This window comes from Pteropus vampyrus, unplaced genomic scaffold (assembly GCF_000151845.1).
Source record: "Pteropus vampyrus isolate Shadow unplaced genomic scaffold, Pvam_2.0 Scaffold195, whole genome shotgun sequence".
NCBI lineage: Eukaryota > Metazoa > Chordata > Mammalia > Chiroptera > Pteropodidae > Pteropus > Pteropus vampyrus.
Window position 1 is genome coordinate 2,521,625 of NW_011888976.1, and position 23,169 is coordinate 2,544,793.

General features: G+C 36.3%; 1 protein-coding gene across 20 annotated transcripts in view; it reads left to right on the forward strand.

Moving 5' to 3' along the window:
• The window catches only part of ERC2 (ELKS/RAB6-interacting/CAST family member 2), a 941,255-nt gene that overhangs the window by 375,242 nt on the left and 542,844 nt on the right, over positions 1-23,169 (forward strand). For all 20 annotated transcript variants that reach the window (XM_011371814.2, XM_011371813.2, XM_023537617.1 and 17 more), the window contains exon 7: positions 17,618-17,785. In XM_011371814.2, the coding sequence (XP_011370116.1) occupies positions 17,618-17,785 (168 nt within the window). The remainder of the gene's footprint in view (positions 1-17,617; positions 17,786-23,169) is intronic.

The window sequence follows — 23,169 nt, forward strand, 5'->3', positions numbered from 1 at the left end:
GATCTTGTTTGTCTATTACCTATGTTCTCTAGGTCCTAGTGTCCGAGCTATTCTGATGGGCAGATGAAGCTCTGTTCTGACTTTTAGTGGATTGGAGGGTCATGGGCAAAGTTCTTCATTTTCCCAATGCTCCCTTCCCTTCTCTGAAAACAGGAGGACATAGTCTCTTTACATTATCATCACACCCTGAGGCTGGCATGTAGTACTTAAGGCATTCAATAAATAGCAGTAGGTTTTGTTATTATTACAATGTTGTTGTCTTAAAGAGAGGCTAGAATGAAGCCCTTCAAAAAAACTTATAGGAATAATGAAGGTATGAATATGAATAATGTGATCTCTTTGAAGGAAAACAGAACTTTGGGTTCTTTTTAAAATTGTAATATTGTTGTTGTCCACCATGTAAGTGCTCTCATCTTCAGTGGTGACAAAGAGCAGTTCTTGTGTGGTCTGTTTTCCTAAGGTGCGAAAAAGGTTATGGAGGTGCGGGCAGGAGGCGTACATGCCCACAACTCAAAGAATCAGGTCTTGCTCACTCATCTCCAGTCACATCACAATATGGCTGCTTTTCAGAGCAGGCATCATCCTATCCAGTGCAATGAATCTTTATTTTCATAATCTTTACAAAGATTAGAAAGGAATTTCATTCTTCTTTGCCTGGAAAATAACTTTGCATTCATAACTATACCAAGAAGAGAAAAACAGAGGAGGAATGTTTTTTTTTTTCTTCTTAATTTGATTTACCCCAAAATTTCTGTGTTGAGGACAAACGTCAGAGGTAAGAGAATGAATTTTTTTCCTTGTAATTCCATCTTCCTTATAATTTTTATAGCATGTGTAGTCATGAAATAACTAAGAGTTTATTTTTATAGCTTTTACTGTACTGTGGTACAACCATAAATATATTGCAATTTAATAACGTTAATAAAAGTAACTAGCGAAGAACTAGAAAGGAATGGCATGGAAGCATACCATAGCCCTGATCTTCTGTGGGATGATATTTCATTAAATGCCTTTTTTCCCCAAGTACATTGTGATTCTTATGAGTATGGCAGAATTTGACATTTGAAAAAGGTAATTTTTTAAAGGTATTTTGCTCCTTTCCATAAATAATACATAGAATTGCTAGTGATCAAAATGAAAAATCTTCTAGTGGGCTTCTCTAACTCACCATTAGTAGCCATTTTATCAAGTGTAGAATTAAATCATACTACATAATGTATGGCCATGTAAGCTTCTGAAGGCAAGGACACCATCTCCTAAACGTCATGTTTTCACTGCCTACTATTGTGCCCTGAACTTGGGTACTTAGTCCATGCTTGCTGAGTGGTCCAGAGGGTATTTGTTCAGACTCATGTTTTCTGATAAAGGTGTTGGGTTGTGGGATAGGAAAGGGAAAAATGTTCAGACTATGAGCTTAGCTATTAATATATACTGACAGCCTACTGAATATAGAATATAATATTAAACTTACATTTGAAAAAGAAATTTATTCTAGTGTAACATTTTCCACAGTATGTTCCTTAGGATATTAATGGGATATTATAAAAAAGAGCATTGGAATTAAATAAACTTTAAAAATACTGATTAACCAAAGTTAATACTGATTAACCAAAGTTAAAGTGGACTTCTCAGAGTATTTTGCAAATTCCTGGAAGAGTATTTCTCAAATTTATTTTACTGTGGAATGTTCCCCAACCCAACTCCCAGACCCCTTTTGCCTAATAAGACTACTTGTAGAACTGGTCTTTGGAAAAAGTTTTGGAAATGCTAGGATTACACACAACCAAGAATTTTGGGAGGAAGGAAATAGGAATGAGGTGGAATGGCAAGATCCAGGACAAGGAACAGAAAGGCTGTATTTATATTGGGAGGGAGTTTAGAACTTTGACTTCTTGAGTACATGACCAAGGTAGGAAAAGAAACCTTCACATATCTTTTACATCATCAGGAAAGGCATTTTCTACAGATTCCCTGTCTTTCCCACAGAAAAAAATGCCAAGCTCATTAACATGATGTACATAGTTTATAGGATCTGGTATGTCACTTTTTCTGGTGACTTCCTGTTTCCTGCTTGTCCACTCCATGGACATTCTGTGCACCCGTCTCTTACCTTGTGAACTTATTCTCCGAGACTTAGGTCAGATGTTACATCCCCTGAGGACACTTTGAGCACTTGCTTGGGAGAGTTCTGTGCTTCTCTCTCATAGTTGTCAGTTTACGTGACGCAGTCTAGAACACGGACCTCTGGAGGGAAGAGATGGTATTTAATTTATTTTTAGATGCCCATAAAAAACAATGAACATTAGTTGTTGGTGGTGAGTGGGTGGAATGAAAGATGATACTGTATTTGTTTTCTATGGATGCCATAATAAATTACCACATACCTGGGGCTTAAAACAACAAAATTTTATTGTCTGACAGTTCTGTAGGTAAGTTATCCAAAATCAAGGTGTTGGCAGGGCTGCACTCCCTCCAGAAGCCCTAAGGGAGAATCCTCTCTTGTCTCTTCCAGCTTCTGGTAGGCTTGACTTGCTCTGTAGAACTCCTGTCTCTACCTCTATCTTCACATGGTCTTTTCTGTCTGTTTCTTTGCTCTGTCTGCCTCTCATGAGGACCTTTATTATTAAATTTAGTTAGGGCCCAGCCAGATAATCCAGGATGGTCTTACCTCAAGATCCATAATTTTTCCTGTGGAATCCCCCCCGCCACCCCCACCTTTTTTTTCTCAAATAAGGTTACATTCACAGGTTCTGGAACATGAACATATCTTTTTTAGGAGCCACTGTTCAACTCACTAATTAGGTTTTTCAAGATCAGAAGATGCTTAAGAAGAGCCTAGTGCAAGGACAGGGAGACACCTGTACATGTAAGGATGAATATTCAGAACTGAGTGTTCTAGATTCAGAGAGCCTGTATAGGCATACTATTATTCTCCAATCTTATGTGCCTAGCACACATCAGCTCATCATCCTGCCAGTAGTCTCACCAAGTCTAGATGTGACCTCAGGATTTTTCCTAATACCAGGCTCTACGAAGCTCCCTCCAATTTACTAGAGTGAGCATGTGAAACAGACAGAATCCCTGAGATGGTAAACAGAGTAGACTTTCTGAGAGGCATAAACAGAGAGTCTCATTGAAAGAGTTCCATAAAAGGCCAAGGAATTTAAACTTAATGGAAATAGGACACAAACGTATTATTATATTCAGTAAAACTTGTATTCATTCCTCTTAGGGAATGCTTTGGGAATAGGGTGGTGGTATTTATGCATGTTTCTTGTCCTATATGTACTTCTGCACAGGATCCAAAATGTCTGGTGAGAAGAAACTCAGGAGGGAAGAAATGCCCTTCTCCATGCTCTACTTCTAAATCTGTAGAAGAAATTGGGATGACTCTAGTTAATATGGCAACTTCTAAAAGACTCAAATTCTGCTTTCTGCATGGATATAAAGGAGTCTGGCAATGTTTGCCCTGCCACTAAGACAACAGGAGTCCTCTTGTCTTCTGTATAAACTTGCTTGTATTTGAAATGCACTAGAGTGGCAAGCTCACTTGGTGCATTTGGTTTCTCCATCATCAGAAGGCTGTAGTTTCTAGACATATTTTTCCCCTCTGGCTCAGACAGTACTTCCTTTTAGATTACTTCTCTCATTTCTGGCTATTTCTTATGTTTCAGCTAGATAGGATGCTGTCAGCACATTGTCCCCCATTCTGTAAAACTGATAATTGTGAAAGATGGGGCTATGGTTTTTACTAATATTCTATCCCAGATGTGAAAATGGTGAAAACTCCTAGTCACCAGTTGTTACCCTTCGAGTAGCTCACTTGTGATTTCGCTTATAAAATTGTTAAGACTCTAAACAAAGAAACCACTGCTGTAAGAATAATACAATAGAATATTGTTGACTCATTACTCAATGAGTAAATCAATACACACACACACACACACACACACACGAACACACACACAGAAAATTTACAGGATGAAACAGATTTTCCATACCAAAGTGTTCTCTGCCATAATAGTGCTGTGATCACAGTGAATATTTTTAGGAGCAATGATGGTGAACCAGAAAAGGATGGCTATTTGTTTAACTTTAAGAAAAAAATGACCAAAGAATGTGTAAAGCATGACTTTAAATTTTTAAACTTCTTAGTAGTTTTTGCTTCTGACTTAACTGGTTTTCCCTCCTGGAGCTCAGTTTATTTCTAGCTCCATGTTTGTTCCTCAGTAACAAAATGCTTCCAAGTTAGAAGACTCTGTAACAAGTCCCAACAGAGAAACAATTGCTTGCTTTGGCCAAGGTAAATTTGCCCAGGGTTTGGCGTTACCACTCATTTCAGAATCATTTATGCTCTTCCTAAACGTTAGTGATGTGAAGCTTTAACTTGGCTTAAAAGCAAAAGTGTGTTCCCAAGTTCAACACAAACCCTAGTGGGTGCACTGCAGTGTAACTTCAGTAGTAAACCTTCCTTTCCTTCAGCTGTTTGTGTGTGTAAAAAACGTTTCTGAATATCTTAGGTTAGAAGTGTTTACATTTTTTTGAAAAGCAAATCTGTGAAAACTATTTCAGTAGTAAATATTTGGCCAAAGTTGAATCATCACAGTATAAGAATATATAGAGGAAATGGTGTATACCTGTAGGCAGCATTTTTCAGGATTTTCTTGTTAAAGACATTTTGTTCAGGGAATTTTAGACATAGATGGAGAATACAGTTAATATTTACTACTGTATATGACATATGGTTAACTCTTTAATACCAACCCCCGATGAAGTTGAAAATCTGCATGTAACTTTTGACTTCCCCAAAACTTAACTACTAATAGCCTGCTGTTGATTGGTAGCCTTAGCGATTAACAGTAGATTTAATGCATATTTTTTGTGTTACATGTATTCTATACTCTATGTATTCTTACAATAAAGTAAGCTAGAGAAAAAATATTAAGAAAATCATAAGGAAGAGAAAATACATTTATAGTATTTATTGAAAAAAATCTGCATATAAGTGGACCCGCAAAGTTCAAATCTGTATTGTTCAAGGGTCAACTGTATATGTAATATATAATATATGATAACAAACTATGTAATTTAATTGTGTGTTAAATATGTTATTAATATATAAACATGTATCATAGTCTAATATATATTATACAATATACTATATGAAATTTAATATTTAATTATATATAACTGAATATATAACACGATTATAAATATAATACACAAGTATATGTTATATATAATATATAAGTATATGATAAATATGTTATATATATAAATCACAGCTCTGCCACATTAATCTGGAGACTCCTCAAAGCCTTGATGTTTTCACCTATAAAAAGTACCTAACAACACCAGCATATCAGAAAGGGTAAAGTACCTATTGTAATTTTAGCAACTTTACCTGTTGTTTTGTTTGTTTCATACCACGTTCCTCTTCACTGCCATGGTTGTCATTCATGATGCTCAAATACTTCCAGCTTTTATCTTTTTGAGCTTGATATTCAGAGCAGGCCCTTTGGAGTTTGACAGACATGTGCTTAAGTCTCTGCTTTGACACCTATAAATTATGTGGCTCTGGGCCTTGTGGAATAGAAAGTAAGAAATCACTCTATTAACAAGTAACAGTTCTGATGGTCCACATGAAACTTCTAGATGTTGGATTATGTTACCATCATTGTTGTCAGTGCTATTAGTTTTTTATGGTAGCTGCTAGAATACTAATATATAGAATTCTAATGACTGAACTTACTAATCACATGTGGATTATGGAATATATAATTTATAATGGTAATCATAAATTATATCACTATTCACTATTAAAAAGCAGCTACTCTTCATTGATTGCTTCTACTTTATTTCTTAGTGCATTTCTGTAAAAGCACCTTGCAAGTCATGATTCAATTAATTTTTGTGGTATTGGTACTGTTATTATCCTCCTTTTATGGAGGGGGAACTAAAATTTTAAGAGTTTGTGTCTTCTCTAAGTCATAACGAGTAAATGATGGAAGGTTAAGATTTAAAGTTGAGAAGTTTAGCTCAAGAGCCCCTACTTATAGTCATTCTTTCCTGCCTTCCAACAAAGTATTACTATACTAGATATTAATACTAGCAGCTTTATATGTACCACCATAAAGAATTCTTCCAAAACAAACTGTGTCTTTGCTTGCTCCTCTATCTGCAGCATTTCTATCCTGAGGGGGGTCAATTGTAGATGCAGGCAATTGATTGATTTTCTGGGAGCTCTGGGTCTGACTGTCTTTATCTTACACTGAGCTCCCCATGGCAGTCAGTGTGATGCTTTAGTTAGCTTACAGGTGGAATTCACTAATGTGTTAATTTAATCCTTGTTTTTATCACTTATCAACTGAGCATGTAGTAGGCATTTAATAAACTCTTATTAATTTTTCTATTTGTCTTTCCAGAAATGTTCTATGCACACAAAGGGAAATGTTCTCAATTAGAAACATATTATACATACTAGAGCATACATTGCATTTTATATTTGGCTTTCCCCCCAAATTTCTGCAATTTGCTCTTGCTTTTCATGAAGATATTTAATTTGTACTTAATCTTATTTGTCTATCTTTTCCTTTATGATATCTAAGCCTTTTTTCTTGCTTAAGAAAAACTCCTATATTTCAGAAATAAAAAGAAAGGTCCCATATTTTCTTTTTTAATTTTTATGGTTTAATTTTTTTTACATCTTACTCTTTACCAGAAATTTATTTTTGTCGTAAGGAATTAGGTAAGGTTTTGCCTTTATTATTATTTTTCTAAATGTGTAGTCAGTTTTCAGCCATTATTAAATGAATAATTCATATTTTCTCTATGATTCTGAATGCCACTTTTATCATATACTACATTTCCATAAATATGTGAATCTATTTTGGATTTCCTCTGTCTTTTTCTTCCCACATTAATACGAAACTATTTTAATTATTGAAGCTTTAAGATATGTTTTAATATTTGGATCACTCACCTCTTGACATCATGAAAGTTTGGGGTAGATGATGACCTTAGAGGCTATTGAGCAAAATTTTGTTGGTTTACAGAGGAGATAGCCAAGTCCCTAAGAAGCGAGTGACTTCCCTGAAGGTCCTATCCTCAGGTGCATACAGAGCCAGAAATGAACCTGGGATGTAGGCTGATGGAATGGATCTTGAACCAGATTTGGGGCTTTAACACAGTCTACCACGTTAACCCTATAAGCCTTCAGAATTTAATGTTTTTACTTGTAAACAATAGCTACCTCACAGGTGGCCCTGAGGAATACATAAGACACCCTGGTGCATCACCTACCACACTGCTAGCCACAGAGGACATCTTGAATGTATTTAGTTTACTCTGACCAAGCAAGGCCTTCTGAATCTAATCCAGTGGTGTGTCCGCATTTCACTACACTCAGACATTTCATATTCATGCGATGCCTTAAAAATTTGATGGCTAAAAGATACTTGAGAACCATTTTTCCTAACAGTTTCTGAAGGATATTATAATGTGTTCTTAGAAAAATATGGATTCAGTGGCTAAATAGATCTGGGGAAAGGTGAATTAAATCAAATTAAGAAAGATCTTTGCTATGGGACTTCAGAACCTTTAGTATGCTAATGTCTACTGTAAATCAAGAGAGCTAGCTGCATTGCCCAAGTTGATTTGATCATGGAACATACCTTCACTCTCTCATATAATTTTTAAATAACACTAAAAAGAATTTCAAAGCACAAATACTATTAACTTTAGAGCAGTGTGTCTCACACTTGGGAAGAAATTCTTTGTTAAAAAAATAGAACATTGTAGACACCCAGTATTGCTTTATGTAATAATTATTACGTATGTTACTTAATTAGGTACAAAGGTATGACTAGGCATGCTTATTAGCTCTTATAGAACTATGAAACCAAATAAAAATTGCACACTAAATGAATATAACGTCAAAGCCTATAAAATTTAAATTAATGATATTAACTTTTTATGGAAAAGGATTGTGTTTTGTTGGATGTAAATTTATACTTGAGTTGAATATGGTGCCAACTGCTATGCTCAGATGCTAGTTCAGGAGGTCTGCACAGTGCTGTGCTGTGCGATAACCTAGTTTCTTCACTGACTGCGGTTTCTATAATGCTGTTGAATCTCTTGTTTTCATGGCCACTAATGTTCCATGGCCAAGATTTGGAGGGAATATATCAGAGAAATAAGGCCTTCTGTGCTTTCTTCATTTCATCTCAAAGGAATCTTAAGTGCAAACACAAGGCAGATTGAAATTTTATAACAGTCTTTGGTTATAAGGAGTTATTTACATGATCCAGAATAAGTTTATTTTAATTTAGAGATAATCATCGAAAAGAAAAGACAACATAAAACAATTCTTGTAGCAAACTCATGGATCCTTGAACACAGGACCCTGTCCTCCAGGAGTATGGGTTCTGGTTTGAGAGACGTGACTTTAAAATATGGGTTTAATTCTCTGTTAAATAAATTGACTGCAGTTCCTAATTTGTTAGTCATTTACAAATATGTCAAACATACCTGGATGGAGGTTACTTATTTAGATTTATTGAAAAGCACTGACCTTGAGATCACAAAATTATTACTTCATCTTGGTAGTAAATTATCAATGATTTAATTTTTTTGGCCTTCAGTGATAGTTTAGAAAGTTCATGGCATATTGAAGTAGGACCAAAATTTTAAAATTTTATGTTGAAATGAGTTTTCATGTGTAAACTTAATGGGCTTACTTGAAGGGAATGTGCAATATGAATGATGCATGGTGTTTTCTTAAACTTGCTTTTTGGTAATAGTAAATGTTTTGAAGATGGGCTTTTCAAATGTTAGGGAGTACTAAGATTGATAGCTTTGCAAATTGGTTTTAAGTATTTAGAATTTATAACTATCATCATGTTGCAAAATAATTGATTTTGGAATGGCTTACTTCCTTTTGTAGTAATTCAAAAATATTATGACAGCTATAGTTTTATAGTAAGCATAAAAACCAGTGAGGTAAGTTCAATGAGGTAAGGTTAGTGTTGGAAGTTTTATTAACAAAAACTTTAAGTATTAACACATGAGTTACAATTCCCATGTGTTTTCAGAAATTTGCTGGAACTGAACTGAACATTAAATTTTGAACTTTGGACTAGTCACTTAAAACCACCTAATTTTAGTGTAAGAAGTAGCCAAAAACTAAAGTATGAAAACAGGCTTTATAAAGTTGGCTGGATTGTTAACCCACATATGATATGAATTCTTCCATGTAGGTGATACGAAGTACTCTTAACCTAGCATTGTTTTCTTCAAGTAGGTGGCATGTGGGACGTGGGCATAATTTTTTGACAGGTAAGTAAGACAAAATGTGTCTTTACAACCTGAAAATCTCAACTGTGTTATTAACAAGCTGGTGATTGTAACTTAACTTTTATAAAAACAGTGTGTGGTTATGCAATACTAAATATCCCTGAATTTTATTTTTTGAATTAAAATTGTATGAGAACAGACTTATAATTTAAGAGAAAGGTATATTGTAAATTATGAAGCACTTTATAATACAGCCATTATTGTTTCTCTTTGTGCCATCTAAATATCCTAAAAATATAGGTTTTCCCTCTGGTCAGAAGTGAGATCATATAATCTTTTTCCCCCACTCAGTATCACTCTACTGACTTCAGTGATTAACAGAAGGGTAAATGCATCATTGACATTAACTAGCTGCCTTGAAAAGCTTAAAAGTATAATTGAAATAATCAAATCTCTTGTTACTCATGACTGACGGGGGGAGAGACCTTATAACTAAAGACTGAAAACCAAGGACCCTTTTAAGAAAGGGATTTCTCTTGATATTCAACTATATAGATGTCTTCTGCTTACATGTTTTTGTTAACTTGATCTTAGACAGCTACGTCTAAGTGGGAGTAAATCTATAAATGTGCAGAGATGTCCTAATTAGTCTTCTGGAGGAATGTTGGTATAATTACAGGACTGCTCATCCACACATTTGTTAGACTCTAGTCCAGATTTTGTTGTCTTAGGAGCTTCCAGGTCATGTAGCCATTTACCCTTTGGATGTTTTTTTAGCATCTCAGATTACATATACCTAATTAGGAACTCTTGATTTCTACCATCAAATCCAATTCTCCCCCTAGTCTTTTCCAGCACAGGGAATAATTCCACTGTCTACGGAGTTGCTCCAGCCAGTAACCCAGGAGTTATCTTTGGTTCCTTCTTTCCTTTTACTCCTGTACATAGAAACTCTCAGTTCTGCCAGCCACTTCCTGATTATATCTCAAAATATGTCTCAAACACAGCCATGTTCTCCCTCTCCACCACCTTCATCCTAGTTGTGGCTGCCACTCTCTGGTTGATTGCAGTAGCTCACTACCTGTCCCCATTCTCCATTCTTGCCCCCTGGTGTCTGTTCATAGAACAGCATCAGCTTGTTCTGTCCTTGGCCAATAAAAAGACTCTATTGGTCATTAATATTTATTTCCTTGCTTTGTGGTTCAATGAGGTATTCTGTTCTCACTTCTGTGTTTCTTCCCGCAGACCTAAAATCAGTCATTCCTTCAATAAAATGGATTTATTTTAGTGAGAAATTGTTTTTAGAAACCACATTCTGGGTGCTTGGTGTGGGTACTCATTGCTACTGGTCACTTTTTTCTAAGTCTTTTTAATGGGCAAAGCTAGAAAATAAATTTTTAAAAGAGAAAGTACATCGTGTGTTCATACTTATTAGTATTATAGGGCTTTTTTTTTAAGATCAAAATTTATTGAAATCTGGAATTATCTTGAACACAGCGGAATGGGTATAAAGCACAACTTATTTAAAGATCAGCAAAGACATTTAGTATTCCAAGATCGTACAGTAAAGAGTAGCCATCAGTTAAATAGACCATTTTACTGAATACCAAGGTGTTGGCACAGGTTTGATTTATAATAGATAATACATATTTGTTAAATCACAAATTTTATTATTTTTGTATGCATACAAACACACACATATGGGTTTTCACTAATAAGTACAGATAAGCACAAATTAGCCTTTTGTCAGTCCAATTTTTTACAAAGATTTTACATAAATTCTTAGATTTTATATTTGTATTACTTCCTTCTTATCCTAAAAATCTGGCTTTCTAATGATATTGACATAATACATATTTGCTCTACTCACCCCCAACTTCACAAATGTACGGTTCAATAAATCATAGAGTCTTATTAAAAGACTGTTTCTAACCTAGAATAATGCCTGACACAAAATCAATTCTTTATGTTTGTCAAATGAATGAATAAATCTAGGTACTGGAGATAATAGTACCCACAGAGAAGGGAAATCTGAAAAAATAGCTCTAGATGTCAAAGAACAGAAGGACATAACCCAAACATCGGGTAAGAGATGGACAAACTCTCATCCATGTAGCAGTTTTTGATGGTACAGCTATGGAAGGACATTTTTTTCTGAACAGCAACTTTTGCTATAATTAGAGATTGGTATGAAATAACTTTTAAAAAGCAATGATTATTCTGAAATCTTTCAGCAAGACTCCAGAAAGATTATGCTAACCGAATCATGAAGCCAGTTGGGTCATTGACATTTATGTGGTTCTCTTTGGTAGAGATCAGTAGCCTCTGGTGGTTAGAGCAGGGAAGGCTGTAGGACTTCTGACCTTGCCTCAGGTAGTACATCACAATTGTACAACTCTGTCCCTTGGATTTCTAGCTCTCTATTTTTTTTTTTTTTTGAGGCTACAAAATGTTCATGGTAGGTCAGTGTGATGATATTTCCTGTGGCAGGGCTCAGACAACCTTGTTTGCTCTTGGGCCAGAATCCTTTCTGAAGCATCTATACACAAGATAGATAGAAATCTAAGGATTCAAACTTTTGGGCTTACTAGTCAGTCATGGACCTGCATTGTCCAGCATGATAGCCATCAGCCACATGTGGCTATTGAGCACCTGAAATGGGGCTAGTTCTAATTGAGATATGCTGAAAGTGTAAAATAAATGCTAGATTTTGAAGACAATACAAAAAAAAGAATGTAAAATGTCATCAATTTTTGCATATTCATTACATGCTAAATAATAACATTTTGAATACAGTGGTTTAAATGAAATATATTTACCCTTTTTAAAAAACCTTTTTAACACAACTATTAGAGAATTTAAAATTATAGATATGGCTTGCCTCATCTTTCCATTGGACACACCATCTTAAATCTTGTTCCTGGAAGAGTGGGAGTGCCTGTGCAACATTTCTAGCCAATCCACACATCTGAAACACCACTCACTTCACCAAGAAAAAATCACTCCTCACATCAATTATGTTAATTAACCAAATTTCAGGTGTTCATCAAATATAAAGAATATCGAGACACCTTTGAAAGCTGACTCTGGCATGTCAGCTTTTAATTAAAGTTTTTCACAGGCTAATTATTCCCGATTGGGAAATGCACCCATCAACCCACCCATCCAGACATCCCTCCACATAGACACACATATCATACAGGGTATGCTGAAATATTTTAAAGTAAATGACAGACAATATAACACCCTGGTACATGTTAGAGCACGAAACCTTATTTGCCAGCTCTCCACTTTTCCTGAGGGCTATTGATTAGCAACCTTTATTGCATTCCTACAGTATATAAATCACTGAGTTAGAGGCTGTGGATAGCAGAATAATAAAATACAATAACAATAGCAAAAATTTATTGAGTGTTTCTGGGTGCCTGGCACTGTGCTAAGGACATTGCATGTTATTTAATTTAATCTCAAAATAACTTGATGAAGGAGGTATTGTTATTATCTTATTTTGCTTATAACCTTAGTTTTGCTCCCAACATTTGGAAGGGCTGTGGATAAGTCCATGGCCATTGCCATGAGTTGCTTGAACACACGTATTTGTAATGCAGAAACTTTTGCAAGACAGAGTTGTCCATTTTAGCTACTTATCTATACAAACTGAAGTTCAAGCAATGAGTTTAAGAGTACTCTTACTCTTCAGCCTCTTTCTTTCTTTTCCCCAAGGCCTTGATCTTTAACTTCTGTTTCCATTCTCTAGAGTTCTACTACCTCTTCATTTTAGCTCTGTCCTGGCTTTCTGTCATTTTCCCCTTCTTTGGATTTGAAGTGAAATGATAGAGGAAAGTAGATTTTGAGATCTTGCACATAGAAGGAGTAGAGGGAGGTGCAATGGCCCTATTCCTTTTAGGTTCATGGTTATCTCTAAGACAAACAAACCTTTCTAGTTTTAAAGTGCTTATTTCTTAACAAAAACAGGGGAAATTATTATAAGAATTTTTGAGTAGTTTAACACATCATTGTTAGTCCAACCCATTGAGGGCTGGGAATTGGTAGGAAGATAAATGGTGGATGTTTCTCCTTCTTGTGGTCTCTCGAGGGTCCAGATTTATGGAGGTTCTGCCATCTTGTACCTGTACCATCTGGAAAGTGTAGCTTCCAAGATCTCTGAGGAAGGGGAAGGGCGGGTGGGAGTGGCATGGACAGGAAGTGATATATATCACTTTGTTTATGTTTCATGAAAAAAGCAAATGGCTCCATCTTCCTACAAGGGGGCTGGGAAGGGAGATCTTCTCTGTGTTCAGGAAGGAAAGGAAAATTGGATGTGAATGAGAAGTAGTGGTTACTACCACATCAAGTTTTAGATTTTAGGTTTAGTGTTTTTGTCCTCGGAGGCTGTGTACATTATGCATACTTCCAACTTTGAAACTGTCTTCCCCATTTGAATGATTGCAAGTTGAATCAAATTCAAATATACTCTTAACCCAAATCTACTATTATGAAGAACAAACACAAAACTTTGAATGTGAAATAAAACTATATTGGGAGCTTTTGTGAGTGTTCTAGTTTCACTTTCTTTTAAAGTTGCTCTTTGCGATAGCATGTTTATTCAGTTCCTGAAGTGTTGTCAAGTAAGTAGTATTTAATCTGTGAAAAATTTCAAGTGGCCCCTTTTTCTCTCTCAAGTGTGTTTTTTTTTCAAGTGTTACTGTAGTCATTTTAAAATGAAAATGAACCGTTTGATTTAAAAAAAAAAATTATTTATGGCACATCAAGTAGCACTTAGTGTTTTGTCACAACATTGAAACTGTTTCTGAAGGCCCATGTAAAATATGGCAGAGAGGTCAGGAGGCTTATGTAGAGAACTTCTACAAACATACCTCACCATTGGAACTGGTTATAATTCCTGGGTGCTGACATAAAGATTAATAATGTTTAACTCTGATTTTGGCAATTTTTGCCAATTTCATTGCCATGGTCCTTTTCTTTCAACTTATTACCTGGAACTGAAGTGATAACAAATGTTTCATGTTTTATACTGCCAGATAAAAGGTTAAATTGTCATATGTTATATGCTCTTAAACACACACACACACACACACACACACACACACACACACACACAGAACTGGATCAGAAGGAAATTAATAATTCTCCTAAAATGAAAAGATTGTCCTAGTTTTAACATGAGGTGACTAGTTCCCATGCGGTTAAGTCATATGTAAAAATTGGAAATTCAACCTATGGGTCTTTGTGCACTGGATATCATACAGTTCTAATTTTCTTTTGTTTTTTCTGGGAAATGATGGTGCTTTTTGCTTTGCCAAGTTTTATTATTGAGTCAACTGCCAAAGTTTAAGAGAGAGTCAAGGGCCCTTAAAATTATTTGGTGTTGAGTGAAGAGGCAAAGAAAAGTATTTCATAGTCCCAAACATTTTAGCTTTTATGTCTCTACCTGATGTTGGAATATAATCTAAACTTCAAGGCTTTTCTGATTCTTTTTTAAATGATGTACACTGTTGAGTGAACTCCAAATATTACTGAGGGGAACTTTAATCCTACTCATTGATACTCAGTTTGAAACTGCATATTCTAATTTTTAATAGACTATATTCTTTCTTGCCTGAATTTCCCTCTATTTAAACTTCTGTGCATCAGAAGATCTGTGTGCTTTCTTGTGGTTTTGTACCATCTGGAAGTTAAAATTTGACTTTAGAAATGATATTATACTTCCTTACTGCAAACTGGGCTAATATTGGTTGAGAATTGGATGCAGTTCAGGTCAAAGTTTTGTCTTAAAAAAAGGTCTTTAAGCTTTGTTTCTTGATTGTAGGAGACTGTGCAAAGCTGTAAAGATAGAGTGAAGGTGATCGAAGGGCACAATTCAAATTCCTTTGAAGCTAAGTACATGCTTTTGGGTGCATGGAAAATAAACTCCCAAGCAAGAGACCTCATCTGGCACAGAATCCCTCTTGCCTTATAGAGTTTGGGTGTTACGAGTAGTATGTTGATTACGACTATTCTTGTTCTCTGCTTTATTCCTGGAGAAATATTCTTACAGCTAGAGTTGTTTTTTGTCTCTTCTGGGTTCAGGAAGATGCAGCAGGGCATTGATAGATCATGCATGGTGAGAAGGCACTACAGTTGTTAAGCGTAGTATTCATCAGTACAGAGTCTTTTTTTTCTAAACAGTCTTCAACACCGCTCATTACTTCCCATATTGTAATGTATTTATCTTGCACTTTAGGATTTTGAGAATTTTCTTTAGTCCAGATATAGACCATCCATCTTCGATAGCTAGAATGCAAGGCTAGTGGGATCGTGGTTTCTTTTCAAATTCACACTGAGTCCTGGACAGCCTCAGTGCAAATCTCTACAAAGGAACGTAACCCCTTATAGTCACCGCTATAATTTGGAGTGCTCAGGATGTCCTTCCAATTTCTAAGGAACCCACCAAATGCCATTCTTTATGTATAAACTAAAAATCATTTTTTCACCAGATATGATGAAAATTCAAGGACAAGTATTGGTGTCATTCCAAGTTGGTAGGTGAAGATAACTTTAAACAAAGATAATAAGCCACTTGAGAATCTGGGATGTTTAAACTTTAGTGCAATTATCATGAATTCTCATTTAGGAAAGGGAAGATCTCCAGGACATGAGCATCCCCTTCACCTTCCCAGCTCTTAGATCTCTATGGTCATTGTGTGAGCAGAGGCATCGAATGTTGGAAGAATTTGCGGTTCTCACCCTCTGCAGTCGCAGAGTGTTCACTCTGTCCTTATAATGCAGTCAGAGTCGTTCTGCCAAGTGAGCTTCAAGCACTTGTCGTCACTCCTGTCTTTGCTGAGACTTTCCAGCTTCATCCTCCTCTCTGGGTCAGAAATTGGAAAACTCTCTACTCACCTGCCTACCTGTCACTTTTGACCTTTAGAAACACAACTTTGACACCCTTTTCTTGGAAAGGCATAAGAAAAGGAGATTGTACTCTGGTAACTTTTTTATCTCTAATATCCTCATCCTTCCCTGATGTATTCTACTTAAGACTGATTTCTGCCTGAGGTAGAATCATAAAATGTCAGGCACTTAGATACTATCTGTTCTAACCTCTTTGTTTTACACATGAAGAAACTGAGGTTGGGAGGCTGGGGATGGAGTGGGGAAGTCTTTATTTGTCTTGATCCTCACAGCTAGATAGAAACAGAACCCAGCCTAAAACCTAATGTCCTCCTTCCATTGTTCTAAGTTGAGCATTTTGACTCTGTGTCTCTTAGTATTTACATATCAAAATTTATTTTGACTTGTTATAGTATTCCTGCATTCTTTTTTTTAAATTTTTTAAAATTTTTTAATTTTTTTCCTTTTTATCCAAATTTTACTTGCTGTTAGTGTAAAGAGCAAAATTTGCTGAGATGCAGCAGCCCCCTACTTGCCCTTGTTTCATTTCTTCTTCCCCAAGACTATCCATTTTAATTCTTTTTGCCTGGTTATTTTGATATCTCTAAATAGCATGCTTGTATCACTACTCCCTGATTGATGATGTGTAGCTACTATCTTATCAAATTCTTTCCTGGTATGGAGGGTGAGGATTAAAGTCTTCCATCACCCCCATGCCGCACATCACCCATGTATATTTTTTTACATATGATCTTTGGAATATTAAATTTAAAAAATAAAGCTTATGTTTCTTCATTTTATTACTGATATTTGAAAAGCAGGGTTGTAATAATCTAATTTTTGAGCTAAGGTAGGAATTTTTTGTATGCTTTGTCTTTTTTTATCTTTAGTATTTGGAAAGCAGTCTTGCATAAAGCTGGCAAATGAGTGTCATTTCCACAGCATTTTCTTCCTTCAGCAGCATTTACTTCCTCTTAGCAACATGTATTTTTCTAATTTAGGAGTGTTTCTCTACATGTCAATCTTGTTCTTCCAGATGTCTGTGGCATGTTCTCCAATTCCTGGAGGATGCTGCAGATCAATCAGCGTTGTACCCTCCCTAGGCTCTCAAAGACAGAGAATTACTGCGCTTTGTTTCCTGGCTTATGGTTTCATAACATGGAGACATGCATTTTATAACTTTATATTATATTTTATAATGTGTTATTTCATATAAACCTATAGTAAAAAGTGTATCACTGTTCAGATACACACACAATAAGACTTTAAGGTAGATATAGGCTGTTAAAGTGCATGGCATCGAGGTGCCCCTGAGCAAAGATTTGATCCTCGGAAAGCTACTGCTGCCCCAACCCCCTCAGGGCATGACTGGTGGTAACTGATGACTTCTGTGTAAAACCACCACTTCTTTTCTTTTTCCTGATTTCAGGTAGATGCGCTTAGATTACGACTGGAAGAAAAAGAATCTTTTCTCAATAAAAAAACGAAACAGCTTCAGGACCTCACAGAAGAGAAGGGGACACTGGCTGGAGAGATTCGAGACATGAAGGATATGTTAGAAGTAAAGGAAAGAAAAATCAATGTTCTTCAGAAAAAGGTGAGTGGCTGACATAATCCCTCAGGGTGGGAATTGATATCATCCATGCTTTGTCATTTCAGAGAAATTTTTGAGCATGTTGAAGGAAGAAAGTATTTTTTAAGAATTTTAGATTAGGAAGTATAAACTCTTTTTTTTTGTATTTGATTACCTGAAAACTAAATAGTGATGATATTTTTTCATTTGCCAGCTTAAACATAGAGATAATTGTACAAATTTAGATAAAAGTATACAATAATAAAAAACTCCAAAAGTTAATCTTTTCTTTTTCCTTACAGAGAATTGAGTGAAGTATTTTGTGGGTCTTAAAGGTATTTTGGATGTATTTTGTATTTACATAAACTTTACTAGATTCTATCCTGTTAAAACCCATACAGATTTTAGGAGTGGGGGGGGGGCGGTAATGTTTACTTACACCCATTACTTAATTGGCATCGATGAGAGAATACATAATAAGCCCCTACTACAGTTAGCTAACACAGATGTCTGACATGGTTAGGGCCTTCTTTCCTTCCTTTTCTTAGCAGTTCATTTTCTCCATTGTGGAGGATCTAGATTTTGCGACAGCGCTCCGATTTTCTTTCTGAGAATTCCTATTCGCTACTGTGTACAGTTTTGGTGGAACCATAGGGTCCCATGCCTGATCCTAGGAAAAGGGTAGACAAGAAAAGAAACCAACACCTGCCCTTTTAGGAAAAAGAAAATGTATTGTAGAGACATACAGTTTTCAGATTAACAGGCAGTCAGCATGGAAACTGGTTGGGAACCAGTGATGAGAAGCAGGAGCTGGCTGGCAAGGACACTGCTATAGACTGGCCTCTTGCTAGGCTCCCATGCTACAGCTACAGGCAAATGGAATCTAACTGGCCACTTCTCTTGGTGTCATTTGCCACCATCATCTCTCACCTTGTTTATATCAACGGCATCCTAGCTGTTTTTCCTGCTTTTATCCTTACCTTTCCTGGAGCCTGTTCGTAAGACAGAAGCTAGAGCAATCTTTTAAAAACATAAGACAATTTATATCATTCTCTGATCAAAACTCTCCAATCACAACAACCAGCTACATAACTTGTGGGGCTCAGTGCAAAATGAAAATGTGGGGCTCCTTTTTCAAACTTTATTGTGAAATTCAGGATGATAGTAATAGCAGAGCATTAAACCAAGCATGGGGTCCCTATGAGTGTGGAACCCCGTGTAGCTACACAAGGCGTATGCCCATAAAGCAGTGCTCATCTCCAGCGGCTTCCATCCTCACTCTTGGTGGCTTCCATCCTCACTCTCAGGATATTGGTGATCTGATGGATCATATTACGAATTCATTTCTGTTAAGTTCCTTATGACAAGGCCTTGGACATTGGATCCCCCCTTTGAAGCTCAGTTAACTGATACAGATAATTAGAAGAGAGCTGGGAAGAGACTACTAAAGATCCTTGAAATAAAGGGGCTATCTAGGGCAGGTGGGACTAACAGAAACAGTTATTGGAACATGTGCTGAGGATTCAGAAGATCTTTTCGTTTAAAATACCCTCAAAGAATGTAATAAAAGCTGACATTTATTGAACTTACTTCTGTTGAACACTGTATGCTGAATACTATGCTATGTTCATCACATGCACTGTTTACTTACGCTTGACCATAGCCTTGTGAGGCAGGTACAATTATTAATCCCAGGACACTAAAGGATACTGAGGCTTATGGTAGGTTTGCCCGAGGTTATACAATCTAGATATAAGTTTTTTCTTTTTCCTTTTTTGTCTTTTGGAAAATAGAGTAAAATGGTTATTGCAAATTAAGAGAATAAGTCTCATATTCTTTTGGACCTCAAGTTTTATGATGATGGCACCATGTGTGAGAGTGAATCGAGGAAGAATATCACAATTGTTTGTTTTACTAGGAGGTGAGACTAAGCACTGTCATTCTTGAGAAACAAATAGTAAGAATTTTCTCAGTAAAGATTTTAGGAAGGCACTTTCAATGAAGAAGTGACAAGTGGCCACTTTTGCTGATGTGAATATTTTGCAAAATTTTAACTTTCCCAACAGCCATTCTCAAAGGTTTGAGAACCAGTTTGGAAATTCTAGAACAAAGTTGGTTATATTATGACTTCTTTGGGCAACATGATCACAATTTCATTTATTTAAACCATGTAGGTAATGAATTTGGAAATATTTAATGTGTATTTGGAGAGGCTGTTCCATTTTGAGTCTTTTTCACTGAGTGTTTACCAGTAAATTTGGGGAGGAAGTAAAACCACTGGAAACATAGTGAAGGGGCAAGAGTTCTATTATACCTGCAGTGTGAAAGAGAAATAATCACTAAAGTAACGCACACAATTCAGAAACCAACTCAAAATGTTGAAATAGTAGAGAAGCTAATGGCCCAACGAAACATTGTCTTTGGGACCAAAGACTCCTTCAAGTTTTGACCACATTCAGCATAATTGACTGTTTTAGGGGAGGCCTGGATTGGAACAGCATAAGCTTCAGATTAGGGTATATTGGCATGGAAGAATAATAAACTCATGTCAATGTTAGAAGTAGAGTATTACTTAATATTTCTTTCTCATAGACTCTTTGGCAACCAGCACTGTGTTTTGATACCAGTAGAATTGAGTATGCTCCTTTCATAGCGATGTTTAACCTGGCGAAGCTAAGCTTGCATCTCGTATCTATCAGTTACGGAGACCTTCAGGGACCTCAGAAGATCTCAGAAGTTTTGTGTACTTCATAAGCCATGTGGACAGGTCACATGTCAGAGCAGCAGGCATGGACATGATGCTTTAAGCATTTTGTTACTTGAGGAAGGAAGTAAAGTTAAATAAACAGAGAATCCCAGGTGGCAGAATTTTATTGATCAGGCTTTTGTAGGAAAACAGAAGTCATCAAGAATGGATTTGTGGTGCTGCCATCATATTTTTGGCTCTACTCCATAATTCCAAGATATGGAGTAATTTTAGTAGGGGACAAAAATGTACATGTCTGAAAATTGTTCAGTAGACTATATCCCCTTGTGGCTATGATCTGAAGTCAGAGGAGCAGCACAATTTTTATGCTGCAGCCATAGCGTTCTGTTTCCATATCTGAATTCAAAATGCAATTGATGAAGTGCTACCTGACTATGGAGTTTTTGTAGGAAATGTCATAAAACCTTGATGACATTGTACATTTGGAAAGTGTATAATGCCCAGGATTTTAGGACATGGTAGTATTATTTTAACCAAATAAAATTTAGGCTGTTATATAGCCCATAGATTCTTGCAGCCTAAATTTAGTACCCAAGATATTTTTTAAAAAGCCATTAAATTGGACAAAAATTTGATCTCCATTTTCATTCTAGGTTTCAGTTCCACAAGCAATGTGAATTTATAGAGCAAAGGCACTTTATTTATTAGGGGTAGAAAAACAGATGGTGATTTCTCTGAAAGCCAAGTTCATGACCTACCTATTGGGCTTCATGGAAGAGGGCAAGGAGTGGTGAGTGGAGTTGGCTTTTGGGAGTGGTATTATGGACCTGCCCACTTCAGTAGGGAGTGGTGAGTGGAGTTGGCTTCTGGGAGTGGTATTGTGGACCTGGCCCATTTGGAAGTATGGTGGAGAAAATTCTGAATGATGATAGGCTCAAAAGTGAAGATGCTACAGGAGTATGATTATTAGCATACTGGGTTTCTTCATGAAGTTTATTTTAAAAAGTAGTATCTGAGAAGATGATTACACAACATAGAGATTTCCACATAAGGTATGGAGGACTTTTTGACTTAATTGAGCTCTTTCTCAGTGTTTAAACATTTAGATGAATTTTTGTATTTATTATTGGCAAACCTTCTTATTTTTTTGAACATGTACATAATCATATTCATTTTGCATTGACTAAGTGTTTCCTATGTGTCGGTCAGTCACTTCTACAGTTCCTAGAGGTTCAAAGAGAATTAAGAAATTCTCCATGTAAGAGGGAAGTGCATAATCCTAAATATAGGTGCAGTAGAAAGCAACGTGGCATGTAACCAGAAGCAAACAACTTGATGTATGCAAACAGCAGAAGCTAATTCTGGCTACCTTAAGCAAAATGGAATTTATTGCAAGGATAACCAGAGCCCCAGTATCTGGCTAGTAGAACCAGATTAGGAATGATCTTCTCGATCTCTAAGAACCAGGACAGCTCAAGGAGACCATGAGATGGCAGATAATGCCATGATCTCATCACTCGGAGTATCTGCTCAGGTGTCTTCTCTGCTGATGACTGCCCTCTTACTGTCCTCTCTTTGCCCTTACATCATACTGTTGGTTAAGATTCAAAGTCCTGAGACAGAGCTTCAAATATCACACAAGTGCCTCTCACTGGCAGGATCTAACCAGATTCTTTCTAAAAGGAATCTGGGAAATGTGGTTCCAAGCTTTCCACCTGAGCTTTCCACTCAGTTCTTGTGTTACTTACTCAGGGAAGTCTTCGCTAACACTGAAGGCTGAGAGAGGTTTTACACTCTTAGAGAATCACTTCTTGGCTCAGTCTGAAATTACGCATCGCTTTAGCAAGTCCTGGCTTCCCTCCCGGCTAAGTTCCTTGAATGCCCCAACCATGATCATCAATATACCTTCAGCTTCTTGCAAAATTCTTGGCAGGTGATGGTCTTCAATCAATATACATTGGGTAAATAAATTATATCAGCAAATTCTGAATGAACGAGAACCTCGGAGAAGAATAATCACTTTGAGATCCACTCTTGGCCCAAGAATATTGTTAGTTATGAGAAGAGTCATTTGCCCCTGCGAAATGTCGGATACACTCCTTGTTCCCAGGACCATATGTTCTGTGTAAGCTGCAAAGGGAAACATCCCATGTATAATTAAACAGAGATGAGGAAGTGACTGGTGCTCAACCCACATCTAACACCTCCAGCCTCAGTTCCATTACACTGGGAAGGTAAAAAGGAATGAAGCCTTGAGTAAGGGAACTAAGCCACTCTTCCTTCAGTTTCCTTTTTAATAAAAAGAAAATGTAGCATTTATCAAGAATACTGTCTTGTTCTGCAAAGAGAATGCTTCTTCCTCTAGGTCTCACTTCTAACTTAAAGGATTGCTTGAGGCCTAATATTTTATGAGAATGAATCAATGAAATTGCTATGGTCCTTTCTAACTATGACCTTGCAAATGATAATTTTTATAACAAAAGTGTCACCTAATGATTGAGCCTTTACTTATACTAGACCCCGAGTCCTATTAATAAACCTAATAGTATATAGATACTATCATAATTCCTATTTTTAAAACAGGAGACTGATTTAGAGATTAACTTGCCCAAAGTCACACAGAAGGGAAGTGATGGATCTCTTTTTAATCACCACACCATTCTGGTGTTTTTCTGCTTTATAATCCTGCCTCCCTCATGAG